The sequence below is a fragment of the Ictidomys tridecemlineatus genome, chromosome 2 (assembly GCF_052094955.1).
Source record: "Ictidomys tridecemlineatus isolate mIctTri1 chromosome 2, mIctTri1.hap1, whole genome shotgun sequence".
Classification (NCBI taxonomy): domain Eukaryota; kingdom Metazoa; phylum Chordata; class Mammalia; order Rodentia; family Sciuridae; genus Ictidomys; species Ictidomys tridecemlineatus.
Genome location: NC_135478.1, coordinates 214,986,206 through 215,010,371, shown reverse-complemented (window position 1 = coordinate 215,010,371; position 24,166 = coordinate 214,986,206). Strand labels below are relative to the sequence as shown.

At 37.5% G+C, this 24,166-nt stretch overlaps 1 protein-coding gene across 12 annotated transcripts in view; it reads left to right on the top strand.

Annotated features, from left to right (window-relative positions):
- Positions 1-24,166, top strand: part of Dgki (diacylglycerol kinase iota) — a 425,847-nt gene that overhangs the window by 340,594 nt on the left and 61,087 nt on the right. For 10 of the 12 annotated variants that reach the window (XM_078040589.1, XM_078040591.1, XM_078040588.1 and 7 more), the window contains 5 exons: positions 3,229-3,308; positions 5,739-5,783; positions 20,196-20,265; positions 22,374-22,414; positions 23,266-23,393. In XM_078040589.1, coding sequence (XP_077896715.1) covers positions 3,229-3,308; positions 5,739-5,783; positions 20,196-20,265; positions 22,374-22,414; positions 23,266-23,393 — 364 coding nt within the window. The remainder of the gene's footprint in view (positions 1-3,228; positions 3,309-5,738; positions 5,784-20,195; positions 20,266-22,373; positions 22,415-23,265; positions 23,394-24,166) is intronic. The other 2 variants (XM_078040592.1, XM_078040584.1) reach the window with 1 other exon arrangement.

Genomic DNA, 24,166 nt, shown 5'->3' with positions numbered 1-24,166 from the left:
CTGCTGGAGAGACTACAAATTGTTGCAGCCAATATGGAAAGCAGTATGGAGATTTCTTGGAAAATTGCGAATGGAACCACCATTTAACCCAGCTATCCCTCTCCTCAGTCTATACCCAAAGGACTTAAAAACAGCATACTACAGGGACACAGCCATAACAATATTTATAGATGCACAATTTACAATAGCTAAACTGTGGAACCAACCTAGATGCCATTCAATAGATGAATGGATAAAAAAATGTGGCATTTATAAACAATGGAATATTACTCATCAATAAAACAGATAAAATCATGGCATTTGCAGGTAAATGGATGGAGTTAGAGTAGATAATGCTAAGTGAAGTTAGCCAATCCCAAAAAAACAAATGCTGAATGTTTTTGTTGATATAAGGAGGCTGATTTATAGTGGGATAGGGAGTGGGAGCATGGGAGGAATAGACAAACTCTAGATAGAGCAAAGGGTTGGAGGGGAATGAAGGGGGTATGGGGTAGTTAATGATGGTGGAATATGATAATCATTATTATCCAAAGTATAGGTATGAAGACACAAATTGGTGTCAATATACTATGTATACAACCAGAGATATGAAAAATTGTGTTCTATATATGTAGTAAGATTTGTAATGCATTCTGCTGTCATATATAAATAAATAAAGAAAGAAATACATGATAGATATATTCAAAACAAACAAAAGTATCTGCAACTGGGTACATTAAATTTATATTTGGATGAGATGAATGTAAGTACTAGTAATAGAAGGATATCAGAAGTTTTTATAGGATTATTGCTGCATTTCTAGAAAATGAATTCCCCAGTTTAATAGGTAAGTATCAATTAAAATCCATTCTTCTACATTTTTAACTGAAATTAAGAGAAAGTATCATTTAACAAGATTCCAATGTATACTGTCATGTAAGTTATTGATATATATATTTCTTTTCCACAACCTTTGGATTGCCAGTTAAGCCAAAATTCTAGCTTTTCAATATTATTCTTTAAGTATTATAAATCCTTATTTTACTTTAACCTTAGTGAATCACCTGATTTCATTCTACTTGGTAGTATAACTGGGCTTGATGAATCAGTAGTTTTAAGGGATCCCTTATTGGATTTACATTCCATTGTCTTTCAACATGCATGGTTCATCCTAAAACTTTTTGAGGCTTCTGTTTATCTTCAAAAAAGGGAAATATATTCTTCCAGATTATTATTCCCTCAAATTTATGGCGCTTTGAGGATTCCATACCTTCTGCTTAATAACTCTCTTGCTTGGCTTCTAGAAGAGTAGGCAAAAGCAAGCTCCTGCCCGATGCACATCCTCTACTTCTGTTTCTAGGAGAAGTGCCCTTCCCTGGAAAATCAGCTTGCTCTGCAAAGGCCCATTTTCTCTTTCACCTTTGGGCAGGCCCTAATTCTGTCTTCCTTCTTCTTTTAACAAGCATTTATTGAATATCTGCCATTTCTCTACTAAGCAATGAAGAATCGAAGGCAAATAGGCTTTATCCTTGATGTGAGAGAATCCATACTCACAGGCTTCCATAGGTCAACAAAGTGGTAGATGTTTTAAAGATTTATGTATGCAGGACTTCAGGAACTTAAAGGAGTGGGGTAGTGGAATTGATTTGGTTTCCTTTGTGGAAACTAATCTATAGGTATGTTGAGCATGAAACTGTTTCTTTTTCTCTAGAACACCCTTGCTCCTCTAGCCGAAAGATCAAATGGGGCTCCCTATCCTTCAGTGAGCTCCAAATCTGTGCCTTGTGAGAATTAGTCCCTCTGCTCTATAGTTTTCAAGTGATTAAGTTCATACATTTAATATGACCTATGTTGAATTTGTTACTATTTGATTAAGTGTATGGCCTCTTTACTACTTCAGGATTTCCTCAAGCTGTTTTCATGCACTTTTAATTATATCTTATTCTGTGCATTTTAAAAACCTTAGCCTTTTGTATTTTCAAACCCATTTATTGATGATGAGGATTTTAAAATAAATTCAATCCATGAAAGGTTTTTAAAAACTCTTAGTGAATACTACTTTTATATCATCTGGTTGCTAGTGTCAAATTGGATAATTCGATATTTTGAATTTTTTGTTATATCATGGATTTTAATAGTGTAACTGCACTTTTGAAATTAAATTTCATTTAATTTTACTGGGAATTGAATTCAGAGGTATTTAACCACTGAGCCACATTCCTAGCCTTTTTTTTTTTTTTTATTTTGTGACAGGGTTTTGCTAAGTTGTTTAGGGCCTGCTAAGTTGGTGAACCTGGCCTTGAACTTGCATTCTTCCCGTCTCAACCTCCAGAGTCAGTGGGAATGATAGACTTGTGCCACCATGCCGGGCATAACTGCATTATTAAAGTAAGAAATAAACACATGTTTTTTAGCTGTAGGAAGGAGACCAGATTTCAGTATTTCAGGAGTCTTAGATTTATATCTGAAGTAGAAATTTCTACTTGGAAATTTCTACTTCAGAAATGGAAGCCACTGTGTGTTGTGTGCCACTACCTAAATAGGGTATGTTAAAAGGGGCATAATTTGGCTTCTCCTTATTGTTCCCTGAGGTCCAGCTATTACCTCACTTACCCTAAGCCTCTTTTAAACTTGGTTGGGTTTTAAGCCGAGCACCTTCTAAGAGCTTTCTTCTTCTTTCCTTTTCTTGCTTCTCTTACTCCTTCTTTTTTATATCTTTATTTCTGTTGTTGGCCACCAGGTAGCAACAATACCTTGAATGGCTTAAGGCTCATAGTTAGAAAACTGTTGTAAACCAACAAAAACTTTAAACCATGTGCATTCAGGAGGGGAAAGGGTAAGTGTCCAGAATCATGAATTTGCAATAGGCAGCGCTGTCCTCAGGCTGCCTATTGCAAATGCAGGCATATATTATCAGCTATCTGTGAGCAGCCTCTGTTCTGCCAGTCCATCCATTGATACTGTGGTATTACACTTCAAACCAGAGCCACTGAGATAAAGTGAGATGAATGCCAGATGAAGGCAAGGGACAACATGGATCATTCAAGGACAGTGCATGACAATTGCAGGCAAAAAGAGTCCAAAATCAAAAGAGAGGTATAGGGACAGGGTGATTATTTCTCTGTATGGAAATATCCAAAAATCCCATAATATTTATGAGATTATTTTTTAACCATGAGAAACACATGTGTGCCAATCTAGAAAAATCAAATATTTTATTTTAGATTTTTCTTTTTCCTTCACTCTCAGCCATTCCTCTGGGTATTCTAGTTGTGCGTGGAGACTGTGATCTGGAGACTTGCCGTATGTACATAGACCGCCTACAGGAGGTGAGTTTATTTAGCCAATTATTTATTCTCCTTAGCTTTCCATTTTCATAACTGATTACCAGTGCTTCTTAAGTGGCACATTGGGAAGGAACTGGGAATGTGGTAGCCTTGTCCCTTAAGTTTATACTAAGTGTCTTCCTCCCTACCCCATGGCTGTCTCCCTCCTCTGGTGGTTAAAATGGGAAAGGATTGGTCAGGTGCCTCAGGGTCCTGTTTCTCTAGTGCATTCCACAGCTTGTGGCTTGGAACTTCTGTCTTCTTGCCAAGCTACATACCTGTATTTTTTAGCTTTAAAGGATTTCAGATGGCACTGATAAGTAATTTAAAAAAACAGATTTGGGGTTATTTAATGTTTGTATCTAATATAGACTTTTGTCAGGGACTGTGATTTAAAAAATAAAACTTCTGCAGGAAAGAAAAACCTTGTATAATTCATGAAGTTTTGTCAAAGCACAAAGGAATAATCTATGTATTATTATAATTTTTCTCCCTCAATCTGGTCTTGCCACGGAGAAACAGAAAGAAAAAGATTTTCTATATGACAGTCCCATTTATTTGAATAGCACGACACCCACACTTATCATTATAATTTTTCCTGGTTGTTCTTAAAAACTTTTGAGGAGGAGTGTTTAAACTGTCTCCATTCTGCAAAAAGCAGAAACATAAACAGCCATTTCTTTATCATTGTTTCTTGGTAAAAGATACACATTAGAGTCACTTTCTCAGGTGGGGCTAAGAGATTTGTATTCTTAGCTGTTGCATGATTCTATGGATACTCCTAGATGAACAACTCTGTCCAACATAACACACTACAAACATGTAAATGTCAGAAAGCAGATATTCAGTGTTTAAAATATCTTTAGGTTGGAAGCACTTAACTATGAACATTAGATTTCATTTCTCTTGGAAGAAATAAGTTTAGATAGGAGGAATACATTGATGTAAAAATTAGTAATTTTTTTCATTATCACTGTCAAGAATTGAGATGGAATTATGAATGCAAATTTTTTAGAGATAATTGTCTAATTTTTAATACTGATATGCTTAAGATAAATGGTGTGGACAAATTTTATACTTGTGGCTTCCTGTAGATAATTTGATTGACTTAAATAAGTTCAAATTTGTGAACTTTTTAGCATGTAGCTCAGGTCAGAATCTGTATTCCTCAAACCTAGATATAGTATTTCATTCAACAAATGTAATGTCACTTGACATTACATAAAAAATTGAATCATAAAAACTGAATCATAATTGGTAACAAACTTTTTTTCCTTCTTCTTCTTTAATATTTAGCACTCTAGTAATTTTGTTAACAAGATTTCACAGTAGGAAAGCACATGATTAATAAATTGACTTTGTTGAAAACTAGCTTATTGGTTTGATAAGCGTGTCAATATTCAACTAATAGGGAATTCTAAATAAAAAGGAAGTAAGCTCAATAGATAAAGAGGAATGGTTTTGAAACAAACTTGGGCACAGAAGTTTGTGTGTGAGGTAAGATGATGAAGCCTTTTGGGACTCGGACATAGGGACAAAGGGACCCAGGATGCTGACATCTGAGCCTGGGGAATATGGTAGTGGTGACAACTTAGTTATAAAATTTTATGCAGGGAAGCAGGCTTACAGAATTTGCCAGTAAAATCTCCATTGCAACCCTGCTAATATTCTCTCTGTGATAATGTGAAGGTGGTCAGTGATTTTCTCTTTGAGGTTAACAAAAGGCAACTTATCAATATATACACAGCTACCATCATGTATTTAATGTAAGAGAAAGAAATCCTTTGTGTATAAAGGGACTCCAGAAGAGCCTTCTCTCTCTCTCTCTCTCTCTCTCTTTTTCCTCTCTGTGTGTGTATGTGTGTGTGTGTGTGTGTGAGAGAGAGAGAGAGAGAGAGAGAGAGAGAGAGAGAGAGAGAGAGAGAGAGGATGCATGGAGGGTGCATGGAGGCAGAGAAGGAGAGAGAGAGAGACAGAGACACAGAGACAGAGAGACTGGGCATTGAACCCAAGGCCTCTGCCATGCTAGGCAAGTGCTCTCCCACAGAGCTATATGCCCAGCCTCAGAAGATTTCTTTTAAAACCCAAAAATTTAAATGCTAATGAAACATGATTTCCATTTATTACAATAAGTTTGCCTGTTCTTTACTGTGGTCTTCTCTATCCTTGAAATTACAATATGTTGTTTAACTCTAAACATGAGGAATTATAAGTTTCAGTAGACCAATGACCTGTTTTCTCTCTATCCAAGTTGGTATGTTTTTATTATTTCTGGCATTACCTTGTTTAACTTTCGTGAATATGAGTGGGCTAGATGCTTTCCAGATGAGCATTTTCACATTAAATTGGGAGTTTCAGTTGATAGAATTATGGGGCAGCTTGTTCAAACTAATTTTAAGGTATGGATTTTTTTTTCTCCCACTTTCTCATTAGGACTTGCAGTCAGTTTCTTCTGATTCCCAGAGAGTTCATTACCAGGTAACACATGGTTGACTGTCCTTGTTTCTTACCTTCCAGCCAAAGAAGTCCATTTTCAATTTGTGTCTCATTTTGATTTAGTGGCCACATCTTCTCCAGGATAGAGTTCACCCTAAGAAGAACCTGCTGAAGTTGTTATCTGGACTCTTTTGCATTTGCTTGATTTTGGACCATTTTAGCATAGGACAAGTTTAAAATGCAGATTTTTCTCCCAGATCATTTGAAAAGAATTAAAAAATGAAGTGTCACCAGAAAACTTAGTCAAAGTAGCTTGGCAGTGCAATGGTCAATTGGCTAACATAACCCAAAAGTCCAGATCGGGGTGGATTTCATGCTCCATTTTCCTGCTGGTCTTCCTGCTTTATTTTCCTCTTTCTGTCGATTTCACATTGAAAATACAGAGTCTAAGAAGACTCCTTCACGTTCAGGAAATAAAATTCCCTGTTTCCCACAACCATCAAACAGAAGTTCTAAAATGCCATCTCATGGCCTGTGCTGGCCTTTGGAAAGATCTAATGAGCCCAGTCTTCCCCTCTCTCTTCCTGACACTCATCAAGTCCCTGGGAGAATACTCAGTTGTCTTCTGCCCCACCTGATTTGGGTAGAGCGGTTTCTTCCCAAATTTCCTGTCCATCCTAGGCTGCAGATCTATTTAGCTATCCTCTTACCATTAGATTTCTCATGTACGATGCAGATACAATCTCAACCTAAAGCTGTAAGAGCCCATGCAAAGCTCTCTGAGTGGTTCCATGAAAGCCCTTTTCTCTGAGAAGCCTGCACACACACCCTTCCCTGTAGAGAAGGGTATGTGAGAGTCACAACATACCAACAACTTATCCAAATAAATCTCTAGATGTTGTATACCTCTGTAAGGGTGATGGATTTAAATACAGCCATGTGTTCCTGAACAGCAAGGGTGCTTTCTGGGATGTGTACTGTTAGCCAGTTTAGCTGTCCTGGGAAAATCATACAATGCACTCATGGTTATGAGGTTACTGTTAGCAGGATATACAATCTTATGGGACTACTGGTGTATAATGGTTCATTGTTGACCATTGTGGTGCTATACAGGACTGTATGTATATATTTGTGAATTTGTAAGTCTTCATTTCACTCCTCACTTTGGATTGTGGTGTCTATTTTGCTATACCTGAGAATTGCAACTGAGCATCCCTTTGCAGAAACAATAACAACAGTAGTTTAAAGTAGGCTCTATACCATGTAGCCTTCTAGGCAGCATCCTGATGGTAAATACCCCCTACCCGCAGCCAAAGCAGCTTATTTATCTTTAGGGTAAATGACTGGAATGCCTTAGTGTTCTTATTTTTGCATGTGCTTATTTCTCAAATAGCAAATCCCACAATTCCAGAATCTTTTCCTCCATCTGTCTGTAATCAGAAGGATGAAAAGTCACTTAGAGTGTGTTTACATTAAGAAAACAAATCATGAAAGGTTTTTATTTCATCATCAAATCTGAAGCTTAATTGTGCTGGATACTCTTGGTTGGCATCCGTTTTCTTTCAGAGGTTGGTTTATGTTGTTCCAGGATCTCCTGGCTTCGAGGGTCTAGGTTGAAAAATCTGCTGAGATATAAATTGGTCTGTCTCCCTCTATGTGTGATCTGATTCCTCTTTCTTGTGGCCTTTAACATTCTATCCTTAATTTGTATGCTAGGCATTTTCATTATAATGTGACTTGGTGTAGATCTGTTGCAATTTTGTACATTCTGTGTCCTATAAGCCTCTGGTATTTGATTTTCCAATTCATTCTTCATGGTTGGGAATTTTTTTTTCTTTTTCTTTTTATTTTTTGTAATTGTAGGTGGACAGCAAGTCTTTCTTTCTTTTATTTATTTTTGTATGTGGTGCTAAGAATTGACCCCAGTGCCTTACACATGCTAGGCAAGTTTTCTGCCACTGAGCCACAGCTCCAGCCCAATGTTTGGGAAATTTTCTGATATTATTTTATTAAAGAGATTGTGCATTCCATTAGTTTGAATATCTGTACTTTCCTTTATCCCAATAATTCTTACATTTAGTCTTTTGATGCTATCCCATAATTCTTGCATGTTCTGTTTCTTAGCCATCTTCACCGTGTTATCAACTTTGTTTTCTAAATTGTATACTTTGTCTTCATTATCTGACCTTCTGTCTTCCAAGTGATCTAGTCTGTTGGTGATGCTTTCTACTGAGTTTTTTGTTTGGTTTATTGTTTCCTTCATTTCAAAGATTTCTGATTGGATTTTATTTCAGAATCTCTATCTCTTTCTTGAAGCAATCTTTTGCTACCTGTATTTGCTCCCTTATTTCTTTGTTTGTGTGATCAATGATTGTCTGTATTTGCTCTCTTATACCTAGTAATTAGAGAAATACAAATCAAAATTATTCTAAGATTTCATCTCATGCCAGTCAGAACAGCAGATATCAAGAATACAAACAACCATAAATACTGGTGAGGATGTGGGGGGAAAGGCACACTCATACATTGCTAGTGGGACTGCAAATTGGTGTAACAAGTCTGAAAAGCAGTATGGAGATTCCTTAGAAAACTTGGAATGGAACCACCATTTGACCCAGCTATTCCACTCCTCAGTCTATACCAAAGGACTTAAAATCAGCATACTATAGTAACACAGACACATCAATGTTTATAGCAGCTCAATTCACACTAGCTAAACTGTGAAGGCAACTTAGATGCCCTTCAATAGATGACTAGATAAAGAAACTATGGTACATATACACAATGGAATATTCCTCAGCCTTAAAACAGAATAAAATTATGACATTTTTCTGGTAAATGGATGAAGCTGGAGAATATCATGCTAAGTGAATTAAGTCAGTTCCCAAAAACTGACCTGAATGCTCTCTCTCTGATAAGTGAATGCTGATCCATAATCGGTGGGGGGCATGGGAAAAATAGAGGAACTTTGATGGGGCAAAAGGTAGTGTGGGTGGGAAGGGGGCATGGGAGCAGGAAAAATGGTGGAATGAGATGGACATCATTACCCTAGGTATGGGTATGACTGCACACATGGTATGATGCTACATCATGTACAACCAGAAAAATGAAAAGTTGTGCTGCATTTATGTACAGTGAATTAAAATGCATTCTGCTGTCGTATATACCTAATTATAGTTAATTAATTAATCAAAAACTTTAAAAAAAGAAAACAATTACTTCTAGACTGTTTATCAACCACTAAAATGCAGATTTCCACCTTATTTCTTAGATAGAGCCCAACATTCTTTTTACTGCCTCCTAGTGTATTTGCCTAGAGTCACCACTTATGTTTAGTTTCATTTTACAAAATACGTAGTACTTTTAAAATCACAGCTGATCTCTAACAATTGGCAAGGATGACTTCAGGGCAGGTCTATTTTATTAAAAAGGTTTGTGCTTTTTTAAATTCTCCTACATTTTGAATTTTTGAAATTTTATCAAAAGGTAGTTTTTCCTAACTAGTTTTATGAAACTCATATATTTATTTGCTATCTTGCCTTATAAGAATGCTGTCTTTTGGGGTGACAGTTTTGATCATGAGTTTTTTTATCATGATGTTTTTACCATCTTTATGCCATCTCTGTAGAGATCAGAAGATGGATGAAATTCTAAATATATGATAAGAATAGTTGTTTTATTTATTGTTTGGTAATGAAAACATGTAGTAAGATTAATTATATTTTCCTGACTTGGTCAGGATCTGACTGTGCTGTTGACCTTCATTCAAGTCCAGCCCTGGTGTGAAAGCTGCTATGATCAATGTCTCATCACGAGGTATTGTGTACTGAGCAGAAAGGACAACTAGGTCATGATCAAGGATGAGCATCAGGGTGCCACCTCCCCACAGTTCTCCTTACGGTCATGAAAGTAAGGAGCAGAACTATAGGAAGCAGGAGGCTTTGGGTATTAAGTGATGTCAAAAGATCGGCAAGTCCAGCATCTGCTCCTGAAACAGGAAGCTTAACTAGTAGAGAGATGATATTGGATTAATGTGGCCAGAGCCCAGGTAAGGGAGGTGAGGAATTTCCTGAGCAGCGAAGATGGAAGCCAGAAGCTGCCGGAGATGAATGTTCACATTTGCCTGAGATTCTCAGGGCAGGAATGAGGTAGAGGAATGGTGAATAAAGACTTCTGTTTTCAGCCACACTCATTTTGATAGGCCTGTGAGGTCCAAGAGGTTCGGTGAGTAGGACGTTTGGTATGTGAATGTTAAAGTTTGTTTAATAATCCAGGCTCCCAGATAGAAATGTGGTTGTCATCAGCAAATGGGCGGTAGGTAGGACTACAGGGCTGGAGGTTACCTGTAAAGTGCCTAATAAAGAGCAGACAGAGCCCAGAGTCATGTCAGTATGTGCATCAGTTAGGAAGAGCATGGGTTCAAGAGAACCATCAGTCAAGAAGAGCCTTGGAGACGGAGGCAGCCAACAGGGGACCTAGAGGTCAAGAGTTAGCCCAGTGTGATATGTGGAAGAGCAAGGAGTGGTGAACAAGGCTAGATGCTTTCAAGAGTCTGAGATGATGAGAATTGATTTCTGTATATTTTTCCTAAAGGTACAGATAAAATATGAGATGCAATTGCCATTAATTAATTTTTATGTAGACTGTGACAGAACCACTGGCAGGAAATTTAATATTAAGTCTTTTGTTTCTAGCCAGGCACATTAGCATACTCTTGTAATCCCAGCAGCCCAGGAGGCTGAGGCAGGAGGATCACAAGTTTGAGACCAGCCTCAGCAACTTATCTGCGACTGGTCTGAAAATAAAAACTAAACAGGGCTGGGGTTGTTGCTCAGGTACCCCTGGATTCAATCCCCAGCACCAAAAGAAAGGTCTTTTGTTTTTTATTGAAGAAACTGATACTATCAGAAACTTTAGACTGTCTCCATGAGGGTTGGGGGTGATGTAGGAGAAAAAGCTTTAAGAAACATAGACACTGAAATGCTTAAATACTTTTTAATGAACTTTGTTATGTCTGAGATGGCATTAAATATGCTTGGAAAATTAGCTGTGAAGAGAATGAATAAACACCAGTAAGTTTAAAAACTTGAGAAACCCTGTCAGCTCACTAATTTGCAGCTGGGATTTTAGCTGTTTTCTAAGACTAGAAAAAAAAATGCAAGAGAAAAAAAAAAAAACAGCATTTAGAAATGTTCGTGTGCCCAGAACACCCTATTAGTGAGCCCTGTGGCAGCCCCTTGACACTTAAGCATTTCGCTGCTTTGGTTTCTTCCTTTTCCAAATTCATAGTGAATTGCCAGCAAGGCACGGAGGCTTAAAAAATGACACCTTGCATTAACCTAACAAGGTGTTATGGGTTATACAAGAATGTGTTGGATATTTATAGCCTGCTGAGAATTCCTGCTGCACCGTCTCTAAGGTCAGAAGACAAAGGTGCCTCCATCGTAATGGCATCTCTGTGGCCTGCAACTCATATGTTATCCAGAACAACACTGTGGGCAGATTCAGGGTATTCTTGTTGGCCAAAAGCAAAGCAAAACAAAACACCTGGAATTTGTAAAGAGAATTGCACTTCACCACCTTTCATAAAGTTGGTGTATTATCCCTAGAAATCATGTCTCTTCTTACCCAAGTTTTAAAGTTCCCAGGGAATAGAAGCAGCTTCTGCTGTTCCCACGATGGTTCTGTACCAGGGGAGAGGTTTGCTCCCCTAGGGAATACTTGGCGATGTCTGGATACTCTTCTCAGAATCCAATGAGCAGAGGCCAAGGGTGACACTGAATATCTTAAAGTGTGCGGCCCAGCCCGGAATGTCAGTGGTGTGGAGCTGCTACAGAAACCCTGAGGCATCTGGTGCTGCTTAGTACATAAGTGGGATCCACAGGCAAGGAGTAAGCCCTGGGTGAGGAAAAGGAAGAAGAAAGGAAAAGGACCAGGAGGAGAACAAGTAGGGAGGGAAGGCAGAAAGAGGCAGCTATTAGTAAGGTATAGATGGCAGAGTGGAATAAAGAGATTTTTGTGAGCAATTGTGTTGTGTGTTTTTTTTTTCTTTTTTCTTTTTCAGATGGGAGAGACACTCAGTTTTTCTATTTCCCAGGACACTGCTTTGTGTAGCATTGAATATTATGAGTTAATAGCATGAGGTTTTAGTGAATACCAGGGGAATCAATAGTAGATACCAAAATGGATCTATCAAGGTGATTCTTTTCTCTAAGAATTATTTACTTCAAAATAACACCAGAGGTTTGAAATATTTTTAAATAGGACATTTTTGAAAAGTCCTTTCGTCCTTTAAAGCAGTGTAGAGGCCTTTTGCTTCCAAGAGATAAACCTCGTGGTCAGGTTTGAGTTAGTATCCATTTGCTCATCCTCTGACCTCTTCGTCCCCCATGTACCTGCTCTTCTGGAGGGTGGGTCTCTGTTGTATGAAAGCTCCCTCTAGTTCCAGGCAAACAGTCTTTTTCCACAGATAATTTACTTGCTCCTTTTCTCTTGATGTTGTCAGACTTTATCCCTCTCTCTCTTTACTCCAAAATCTCTTCCTCCTTTATTCTTTTGTTTGTTTGGTCTTTCTTTTTTGATGAAGGAGAAGTTCTTCAATAAATAAGTTAAGACAAGTTTGAAGGAGTCTTCTGGGAATTAATTTATCTTATCCAAGAGAAAGGCAGGAGCAGGTAGGGACTTTAGAGAATGTTTTCCTTTGGGATGGATTGAAGCTGTCAGAAATGGGTCAGATGAGGATTTAAAGTGTGAATAGCCGAGGGCCCTGACTGTTGACTGGTACGAGTGAAGGCAGTACTGTTAATTCTCTCTCTCTCTCTCTCTCTCTCTCTCTCTCTCTCTCTCTCTCTCTCTCACACACACACACACACACACACACACACACACACACACACACACACAGCTATCATTAGGACCTTCTCACCCAAAGGAACTCTTCAAAGTGTCAGAATGCTTCCTTTTTCCATGTTCTATCTATCACCATCCCTATTTTTCCATCTCCCGGAGTTGGCTCTAAGATTGGCCACCCCGTTTCTGAATTCTGGTGCTATAGGAATTGTGGGTGCTAGTGTAGATTTGAGGATAAAGAGCCTTGATATAGGAAAATAGCAGTAGCAGTTCTGTTAGGACTGTAGTTGGACAGAGACACATAAACACATATTTGTAAGCAGAAGAAAAAAAAAAGGATGGATTTGCTAGTGTTAGAGATGTCAGAGCACCCAGATGAGAAATTCTGATGGGTAAGCAAGAGGGAATTGTAGAAGTAAAGCTATGATTATCTGGATGTTATTAAATGAAGCAGAGAATCTCAAACCATAGGACTTTTGTTTTGCCTTTCCTAAATTTTATGAAAGAAAAAGAATTTCATTCACATGGACACTGTAGTGAAATGCTAGGTGAGTATGGCTTAAGTGCATAACCCACTGGAGTGTGTAATGGAACTTCTGTGCCTCCATTAAATGATGTGTGCATCAGCTACAATTAAGTGATGATTAAGGATAAGTTTGTCATATGCATGCCAAAGAGTAATTTAAATAAATAATTCCTTTATTGATTTTATATATATATATATATATGTGTATATATATATATATTCATGCCAGTTGGATTTCAGAAATCATGTATGAATATGTACGTATGTATTTCACACATATATATGAGAAAATATATATGAGAAATATTAGGTTCGCTTTTGTGCACATGGCCATATTTCTATCAGGAGAAATTTTCTATTAACATATATCAAGTGAGAAAATTCACATATCAAAGATTTTTGAAATAAGCAGTTTTTGTTAATATCATGCACTTAAAGAGCATGTCATTTTAGATTATTATGTTTAAAATAGAAAGGAGCATGTCACCTCTAAGGTTATGTCATTCAGCCTACATTATAGAGCAATGTCAGTTGCATTCCTCTAAATCACACCATTTATATAAAGAAAAATAACAGATCAAAAAATGAGCAAGTCAAGTATTTTATCTCTTTGATGAATCATTGATTTGATTGTGCACTTGAGAAGACTGAGGAGGCTAGAGGCTCTAAATTACTGAAAGCTATAGATGTAATGGTTAGAGGCACAGCTCACATAATTATGTGAACGTCTTCTGCAGAGTAGGTGCATTCACACAATCACATCTCTTAAGTATGTATAGTCAGATACTTTGGAAAGGTGCATATTTTTAAGATTATGTTTTTGGCTTTACCAGAAAATAGGCCACTGTACATTTATTTTAATGTGTAGAATTCACAAATTCAGCATATTTCTGACCGTTCATTTGTGTTTTTGTTTAGTGATGAGACATTACTTGGTCCAAGCCAGCGATCTCATAAAATTAAAGCCTGCCCTAAAAAGCAACACCCTACCATGAGGACCATTTTGTTTCTCACTTCCTGTTTCCTGTTCAAATCTGATTCATGGTCCACATTGAGCTACTGCTCACCTCTTGCAGAGGTTGAAAGATAACCCTAATTCCAGGATTCCTTAATGCCAGGACCACACAAGGTATAAATATGAAGATAAAGTTGTAACAAAAATTAGAGCCAAATAATACACTAAAAAGTTATTAAGATTGGTCATTTTTGTATGGTGTTTAGAGTCATAACCATAGCACATGTAGTGTACTTATCTAAAATCTATAATCACAATTTTCTCTACATTAATTATAGTCTAAATTTTTCATCCTCCCTGTGCCAGACAGTGACCTTGACCACCATATTTCTGTGGGATTCTCAAACAGCAGAGTGCATGGGGGTAGAAAGGCAACCTGACTGGAGAATTTGAGGGAGCGGAAACCATCACCAGGAGTAAAATTGTCTAGTAAGGAATTAGGAAGATTTGTTTAATTGTTGGTGGAGGCTGGAACTGTGGAATGTCCTTAACTACTAGAGAGGAAGGAAGGTCTTTGCAGCCATCAGGATCATTCTAGCATTTGCTTTCTTCCTGCTTTTGCTTGAGATGGGTCTGGAAATTTCTCATCTTTCAGACTTGACAAATCCCACCCATACTTCATTGACTCTGATAAATGTACCTTGAAAATATTGATCATGATTGTTTCACTGAAGTAGTAATTACAGATTTGAGACAACTGACAACCCAGATCAGCACAGGAAAAGTAAATTTTGAGGAAAGTAAGCAAATATCAAGTAAGCCCAGTTACTATGGAATAGGGAAGAGAGAGGCCAGCAAAATAAAGTGCTCTGAAAAATGTTGCTGTTGGTGATAAAAGATATTCAGCCTTGAAGACAATACCCTGTATTTAAGACAATCATATAGTTTCTAATATTATGTAAAGAACCATTGGATTGCTGATTAAGACAAGTTCTACAAGCACCAAACCAACAAATGGCATAATTTCAGCTTTTGTTGCATGTCATTCTTTTTTTGTGTCCACTCATACAAATTTGTCCTATTTTTTTTTTAATCTTTTCTCTGAAACCCAGAATCTGAGTACAAATGTGGCATGGATGAAAAACAGTGTTGTGCTGGGGTAGCACCAACTAAATGATGTGCTCCGGAATATGGTGTGTGTCTCATAAGTTCCTCATGTGACCAAGGGACACAGTTGTGTTAGGTAGCATCTTTGTGTGTCAGCTGCCCAAGAATTACTTGTCTAGAATATCTGTGTCAGCGTATTGGTAAGAAACAGCAAATAAAGTAAACATTGTTCATTTTGGTTCACTTATTCCCCAATAGAATTCTGTACAATAGATATTGTTATAGCTATTTTACAAATGAGATGGTCCAGGGACAGATGAGATAGGAAACCTCCCTAGATCCTCAGAGCTGCTACTTGGTAGGGCCAGGATAGTTGTGACCCTCAAAGCTGGTGCTCCTGGAGATCAAGCAGACTTCCATCACCTCTGTCCTTGCTGTTTAGCCAGACTAGATCCTTTACAATGTCATGGCTTGTTCTTCTTTCCCCTTCAGAGGTGTGTCTCCCATGTGATATTTAAATATCCCAAGGACAGGTACATTTGTTTTTATCATGCCAATTTTTTGCCTCTTATGATGATGATCTTAGCCTACAAAAATTTTAGTTTTCCAAAGCAGACTTCTTCACTGTAGGTAAATTTTACTCAGTTTTTCAAATCAAAAGAAATTCAATAACCACAGTCACCACAGAGCCACCACCAGGTCTTGGCCCAAGCTTGCCTTTTACCTCCTCTTCTCCCTCAGGTCTTTGAGATGTAGTCCCAGCACCCATGTGGGCTAAGGTAGTTAGATTTCCTTGCCTTTTTAAAAATTGTATAGATCATTGGTATATATTGTAGGTATGTCTTACATTTTGTGTCTGTCTGCTACATGGAAATACCATTTCTACACTGACTTCAGGAAAATCTCTGCTTTCAGTGTCCCAGGGTCTATTTATCTGCATATATGTGTATGGATTAGGTACAAGGGCAGAATTCTGTTGAGACTTCACTGCTTTTGTGTAACTTATTCTATATGAAAAAAAATTAGTTTAATCACATTATAAATCTACCCAGATATTAATTATATTTTCTTCAGATTTCAAGTGACTTTTAATATAGGACCTCATTATGTTACAGCCATCCTCTCACAAGCTCAATTTTTTTTTAACATAAAAGGTGGAAAGAGCTTCAAAGAAGGAGAATGAGGATGCAAACCCCTTTTAGGTAGCATTTTAGAAAAGTTAGGTCTCTATTTGAGCTTCCTGATCAACCTCCAAAATTGCAGGTTAATCTTCAGTTCAGCCTGAAATTATCCTTTCCTTTCACTAAAATTAACATTTCAAATCAAGATTTCTGTGATTTTAATTAATAATATTATTTATTTCAGTTATTAAGACTATACAAAGCTCAAAATGTCTATTAAAAAATGAGCAGAGCTGGAACTCAAGACACTGAGAACAAATGTTTGGGACAGCCCATGGATAGAAACAAGCAAAATGTCCATTGTGTCTTTTATAATTACCCGACTTGCCCACTACCAAGAGTACCCACAAACTCAGAGAGCTGCTGTTTGGTATTTCAGTCACCGAGAATTTTTGAAGCAGAGATTCCTATGCTTTTGAGTCTTTTGATATTCTCAAGGCAATTTACTGATCCAAATCCTCTTATTTTGTTGAATTTCTTTTGACCTAAATTTTGGATTGTTTAAATTACTAGCTTTTTAACCTTTGGGGAATGTCAGATCACTTTGATAACCTATAGAAGCAGGTTGTCTCTCTCCAGAAAAATGCATGTGCCCATAATCAACCAAATTTAATATAAAATTTCAGGGTTCAAGAATTGTTGAGCCTGTTCAAAAAGCCATTGAAATATTTGGAAGATCTATATGGAACTGATGTGTTTTCATCAAGCAAAGCGATAAAACCTCTTTAGACAAAACCTTCTGAAGGTCATTGAGTGATGTCAAATGCTATGTCAAATTGCAGAGTAAATACTGTATGAGATTTTGAATGATTCTGTCTCCATATTCTCAGGTTGCATGAAATGCTCCTTACATTCTGTACATTGCATTGTATTTTATCTTCAGTTAATCTTCATTTTGATGATTTTTAAAACCTTCTACCAATTTGAAACTAAAGGAAATGGAGAAAAGAGCATAATTCTAATTTGTTAAGCTCATCATATCCTTCCACCAACTATTAAACAGCACTCTAGTTGGAGGTGGAAGTTGACCACCTTTTATTGCTAAGCAGTTGAATGTCAAGAATTATGCTACTATTAGAGGACAACTACAGAAAAATCCATTTTCAGAGCATAGACCAGGTCTGTGACAATCTTTAAAAATGTTCATGCACAGTGTAGCAGTCACTGATATTCATGATAAAAGCCCAAGGGAACATTTGAATGGCTAAAGAAAAAGTTGGTCTGCAATTATATAGAATAAACCAGTGAACAAAAATAAGCAAAATAAATGCAGTCAGGCATGTGCATAAAACCCTTCGGACATACAGACACCTACACATGAAAAGGCATATATTTATATCCATGTTTCTTCTTCTTTTTTAAAAATTTGTTGTTTTTAGTTATATATGACAGTAGAGTATATTTTGACATATTTATACAAACATGGAGTATATCTTATTCTAATTAGGATCCCAGTCTTTTGGTTGAACATGATGTAGAGATTCACTGTGGTGATTCACACATGTACATAGAAAACTTATGTCAGATTCATTCCACTGTCTTTCCTACATCAACATTTCTTTAAAAGTGTGATAAACTTGTCATGTGGCTGAGGTAGTTTATCAATATGTGTTTTGCTAATTAGAGGGAAGAGTATCAAATTTTCTCTAATTTGAATGTCCTAGTGATAACATCATGTTTCTTTACAATTTTTAAAATGATAGATCAAATATTTGTATAGTATTTCAGTTGATTTTTGCTTGTAGAAATTCAGGTATGTTTTTATGGTGTTCTCTGATATTTAATATCAAAATTCAGAAAGTGTCCTTGGTGTTTAAGGTTGAGAAGAAAACCATGTTTCTGTTTAATATCTTTATTTATTAGCTTTCATAGTTGCCACTAAACATTTCAAATCAATTTCAAAATTTTTTGTCTATAATTACATTTCTCACAAAACTGAGATGTCAGTAGCTTTACACATTTTGTAAAAATGCATTGAGAAATGTAAGTTCCATTAAAGTGAGATATCACATTTGTCAAAATATAATTCTCAGAATGTTAAACATAATTTTCATAAACATAAGTATTGAGTACATGTCAAGATTTCATTTAGCTCAACCATCAGGTTGACAAAGCTAGTGCAAAAAAAGAAGCTCTATCTGTTTCCAGAGCTATCTTAATTCTGTACCTATAACATAAATTTTGGTATCAGTCCTGAATGAGGCCATTTATTCCTCTATCAATTAATTAATTAATTCACAGAATCATTAATATTTAAAAAACTGTATACTCAGTATTTCTGGTATGAACCTCTTTTAGTCCTGATAGCTTTAGTTCCATGGTTCTTTAGCAAATATCAGACTCATCTGAAAGATTTGCTACAACAGATCACTGGATTCCACCCCAGAGTTTCTGTAGACCTGGGGTGAGTCCTGGGAATCTGTATTTCTAGCAAGTTCCTAGGTGATGCTACTGATCCATGGTGCACACTTTGAGAACCATTGATTTAGTTCTAGGCTTTGCCTGAGGATCAAGTGAGGCAGCAGGAGTAATGACTAACCCCTAGGAGTCAACATAGTCTGTTCTCCATGCTATTCCTGTTTGCTTCTCCTGTCTCCTCTGTACACACAAGGTCAAGCACACCTATGCTTCCTCTGTCAAGTTGACATTGCTGGTAGCATAGCTGTCCTCCAGGGATGTTCCCCATATTTGAATATCTCAAACCCCTAATGAGGGTCATTAGGGGTCAAGTCCCAGGTGTCTTCCCCACAGGGACCTGTCTTCCCACAGTTATCTCTTGTCCCTCAGTGATTTCAGTTTCACTATGAACCAGAGCTAGAAGGCTCCAAATCATGTCCTGTGAACCCAAAAGCACTTTTATCCATCAGGTATCATTTGTGAACTTCTGTTAGTAGGAAATGTTTAATGTTTGAAAGTTTGTCACCATAAGGACATAATCCTTTCAGTTTTCAATCTGCCAGTTCACTAGTCTTGTTCTGCTACTTTATCCTTAGTTACTCATAAGAAGTAAAAGCTTTGGAGATTCCAAGGAAGTTTTAAGATTGAGAGTAGTGTTAACTCAGGGAAAAAACCTGGTCTTTTCGATCTCTTGGAAGATTTCTGAAAGCTGGACTTCTAGAGACCATAGGCAAAGTGGGCGACTGGAAGTCAGAGGTGGAAGACACTAAACACATGCTTCAGGAGTTTGATAGGGCAAGAAAGGAGAGGTTTAGAAAATTATCAAGTTGAGGGTCATTGAGTTTTTAGAGGGAGAACCATTGCAAACCAAAGATTATTTTAAGAAGTAGATGGTAGGAATGTTATAGAAATAAAATTTGAAAGAAAGAAGGAGGCTCATCCCAAGATACCGATGAGGTTAGTGATGACCTTGACATAGGAGCTTGAGTTTTCTTTGTAATAGATGCTCCGTGAGTTCCAAGGCTTCTTGAGCTTCCTACATACTTCTAAGTCCCATCTGAACAGTGGATACAGTTCAGTTTTCTCCTATGATATGCTCATGTTAAACCTATGTGGAGCTCCTCAGCTTCACAAAAAGAAAGAAAAGACCAGAAGGCAGTCAGTGTCTCAAGTTAGTTCATGAATATGTAGGGTAACAATCGAGAATCTCCTGCAAGTTTTATATGGGAGTTGTTCTAAGAAGCTCCATGTAAAAAATAATAATCTCAAAGCAAAGTCATGTTTCTGGTTCTGGTAGAACCTACTTTGATCTTCTCACCATTCCTTTGTTCAGGAAAGATCAGGCACTTCTAGAAGAGGGTGATGTGACAAAATTGTCAGGGGGGGGAAGCCCCTTGGGGAATTCACATGGGGCCACGGGCATGTGTGTCTCTTTCCAGGACCATGAAACCTCCTTCCCCAGGGCACTCTCGGCTCAGAGGCTGTCCCCTCGGTGGTGCTTCCTAGATGGTGAGTGTGGCTTTTCTTCACCAGGGACTGGAGGGGGTTGGAGCCAGCAGGGCAGGGCATGGATTGATAGAAGGACTAGTTTTCCAAAGATCATTCCAAAAGCTTTTCTGGGACCACAATTGGTATTTGCATCTCAAATGAGGTGGCTTGCTGATGCCACAGCACCTCTGCCTAAGTCACTTCCTCCAAGTGCTTGGTTAACTCAGTATCACATTGCTCAAGCTAACGTTTTCCTTTTATCACCCCACTTTGGCTATAACTGCTGATGACCTCCCTTAAATTGATTCAGGCCAGTGGGTAGATTCTACATGCACAAGATGGGAACTGATTTCTATATTATTTGCATGTCACGGAGCTTCCATGTTATTTTTATGAGACAATCATTTCATTTTAATGTATACATTTTTGTAACAAGGATACAAAATTTCAGTTGCACTCACATCTGCTGTAGTGAGCATGACAGATTGCATGCATGTTGGGGATTGTTTAATGAGTCCATTTCCCATCTCAAGCTTTTCTCACTCTTTATAGATACATCCTAATCCCATTTTTTTATCCAGTCATTTGTACTGAAATACATTCTTAACTCTACACATTGTTATTTATATACTACCCAACATTTCTACCACCCGATCTCTCTGTTGTCTATATGGAGACGTGGTTTTCACTGTATACCTCTCTTATTTATCTGAGAGGACATAGGTGTAGGTCAGAGTGACAGTGTGTGTGTGAGTTGCAATGGCTAGGAAGGTGGGCACCCATATCTACGTGAGCCCTAGTCCATGTAAATCAGATGTGGGTTTTCACTAATGCTCATCAGCCGCCTCCTCGGACTCAGCACAATCATTTGTTGCTCCTGGATTGACAGAGGAAAATCTCAATTTGAAGAAAATTATGAAAGTACTTATATGTTATTATAAAAATGTTATGTTCTATGTACAGTCTTAGTGGATAATGGTGTTGATAATGGTTTTAATCTAGATATTATTTTACTCTATAAAGAGTTTCATTGAAAACCTTTTAATGGTTAACTCATGGTTAAAATCATGCCTGAAACCATGGGTAAGAACAGAGTAGAATAAGTCATTTTAGAGGCAGATTTTACTCTAGTCTTACATTTTAAAGAGCAGTGACCTTGATTGTCTTAGTTCTTAACTCAGTTTTATTTAGAGAAAAACTGCTCTTAAAAAATTGTGATTTTTAAATGATAAATTGTGTTTTTGAGTTTTTCTCTCTTGCTATTTTTTCTTTCTTTTTTTGTAAAACATCTGTAATATGTGAACTCTTGGATTTAAGGGAGGAGAAATAATTTTTTTAAAATATTAGGAATACTCAAAATAATTTCTAGATACTCAAAATATGTACTTTTGTTTTCTTTTTTTTTCATACCACAGATGCACCTCAATTCCTCTCAGAGAATGATCTGTATCTCCATCTATATCATATCCATATCTCTATCTACTTTGTCTGTTTGTTTCCTTCAGATAGGCCTCTAAGGACGAAGTTTGAAAGTCATGTGCTGGCTTTAAGGCCAGCTGTGTTTCGGGCTACATCTTCATTCAAGCCCTTCCTTAGGAAGTCTGGGGGTTTTTGTTTATTTGTTTGTTTGTTTTTCTGGCTTTCTTTATGTAATAAAGCTCTATTCAAGGTCTTACAAAAATTTCTAAAGACATAAAAGAATAAATGAAACAGAAACCTTTAAAGAAGCTAGCTAGTATCTTATTCTCATAGTTATGGGTGAAATTCATCTGTATAACAAGTTTAAATAATATATAAACATGCACAGAGGTAATAGCAATAAATTCTTTCCAGGGTAGTGGATTGAATAGAGGAAAGTATCATAGAAGTGAAGACATTTGAGTTGTCCCTTAAAAGACAAGGAAGAGTAGATTGCAGATGTGATGGGGAAGGCATTTCTAAGCATTGGAACAGCAGTGGCTCAGTGCTGAGTTTTTCTTAATAGACTTAGGGAGTGGCCAGGTGTGGTCACTAGTGTGACCGAAATGCAAAGGTTTTGATTGGCACAGTAGGAAAAGATAAGGCTGTAAATTTGGTGACAAATCACAGATGAACCTGAATACTATGTGCTTTTTTTCTTTTTCCCCTAGCAACTTCTGCTGACCGCTTTTATCGAATAGACAGATCTCAGGTAAGTTTCCTTCAGCCTGTTGACAAAATTGAAAAACTCCAAAGTCTGTATACTGTATTTATAGCTAGTCTCATAAGTTTTTCCAACAAAAGCATTGAAACATTTGTAAACTTTGGAGTTGTATTTGTAGTGGAAGCCCGGGGGCCTTTTGTCTTCATGTATTTTATGATTTTTGGAGTGAATGATAGGCTTGACCTTGCAAATGGTCATAGATAGTAACATGGCTTGTAGATATCATCACCAGCCTGCATACCAAATTTTCCTTCACACAAGTGCTTTTACTCCTGCCAACCCAAAATTTCTCTTTTAAACTCATTTCTGATAAACTAGTTTGAGACCCTAATTGTATATGCAGGCTACATAGTTTTAGTTAATCAATCCCCAGAGTTCCATAATGAGGGAAAAAAAATGTTTCTGTTCAAGCTTAACAAGTCCTCCTACTGTCTGAATTCTGCAGGAAAAAAAACAATGTGCAAATGGTATTGAACCCAGGTTGAAACCAGTGGTCAGCCATGCCACTTCACTATGACTTCATCCTGGGAGAGGAAGTCCAAGCTGTCAGGTACTGACGCTGGACCAAGAGGCATGTGTGGTATCAGCTCTTTGTTAGTATTTGGGAAGAAGAGGCAAGGCTAATTCTGGTTATACTTCACAAGATCCTGGTCAACTGGGAATCCTGAACCAAGGGGGATTCATCTCTCCCCATTGCCCACTGCCTGCTTCAGGCAGAGTGGCTTGGTGTGCGGAGTTGCATTCTTCTTCACGACCAAGGATGCTGTGTTCTGTTATTGTTTAGCTGATGGATGTGAGCATCTTGTCAGTCATCTGACAGGTTCATTTTTCTTCCTTAGGAACATTTGCACTTCGTGATGGAGATTTCCCAAGATGAGATTTTTATTCTCGACCCAGATATGGTGGTGTCACAGCAGGCGGGGACACCTCCCGGCATGCCTGATCTGGTAGTAGAGCAGGCCTCAGGGTGAGTGAGCTTCTCCTTGGTTGGCACCAGCATCAGGCTGGCCTCAGGGTGACCTCTGGGTCTGGCTTGCTTTTGAAGTTGACATTGAAATCCAGCAAACTATTCTGAGGTGCAGATTTTCTGGTGTTTTTTTTCTTTTTTATCGAGTGAGGTGTAGCTTCTTGTGTGGTTAGTCTGACCTATGAGTAGCTGTGTAGAATGCACATTCCCAACTAGATTTGTGTCATGCGGGAGCCTTCTTTAACCATTACACCAACACATCCTACCAGACCTAGAAGCGACAGGTACTTGCATCTGTGCATCTATGCCCATTTATTTGGTCTGTTATCCAAACAAAAAGTTGACAGAGGTGATGTGACAAGGATTCTCTTCTTCTCCACTGTTTCCAGGCTGAGATACATAGATTATATAACAAGGACTATGACATGTCAGTCTCTCACTAAAAGCCACACACTGTGCTGTATGCCCCTCCTGTATTCTCCTAGTGAATTAATCATTGGAAGTGCTCTGTGCTTGTTTCCTTACCTGTGAAATGTAATAACAATTATTTCTACTCAGAGAAGTTGTTTGAAGAGTAAACGAACTGATGGAGGTAAAACATTTAGAATAGATTCTGGCCCTTTGATGGACATTGATTAAATATTATGTTATTAAAATCACAATCATCATTTTATAATGATGCCACTTAGTTTTTAATTATCTTAAATCCATACATAAGAAAATTGAGGTTTAGGGGGTTATGTTTCTTGCTTAATACCTCACAGAAAACAAAT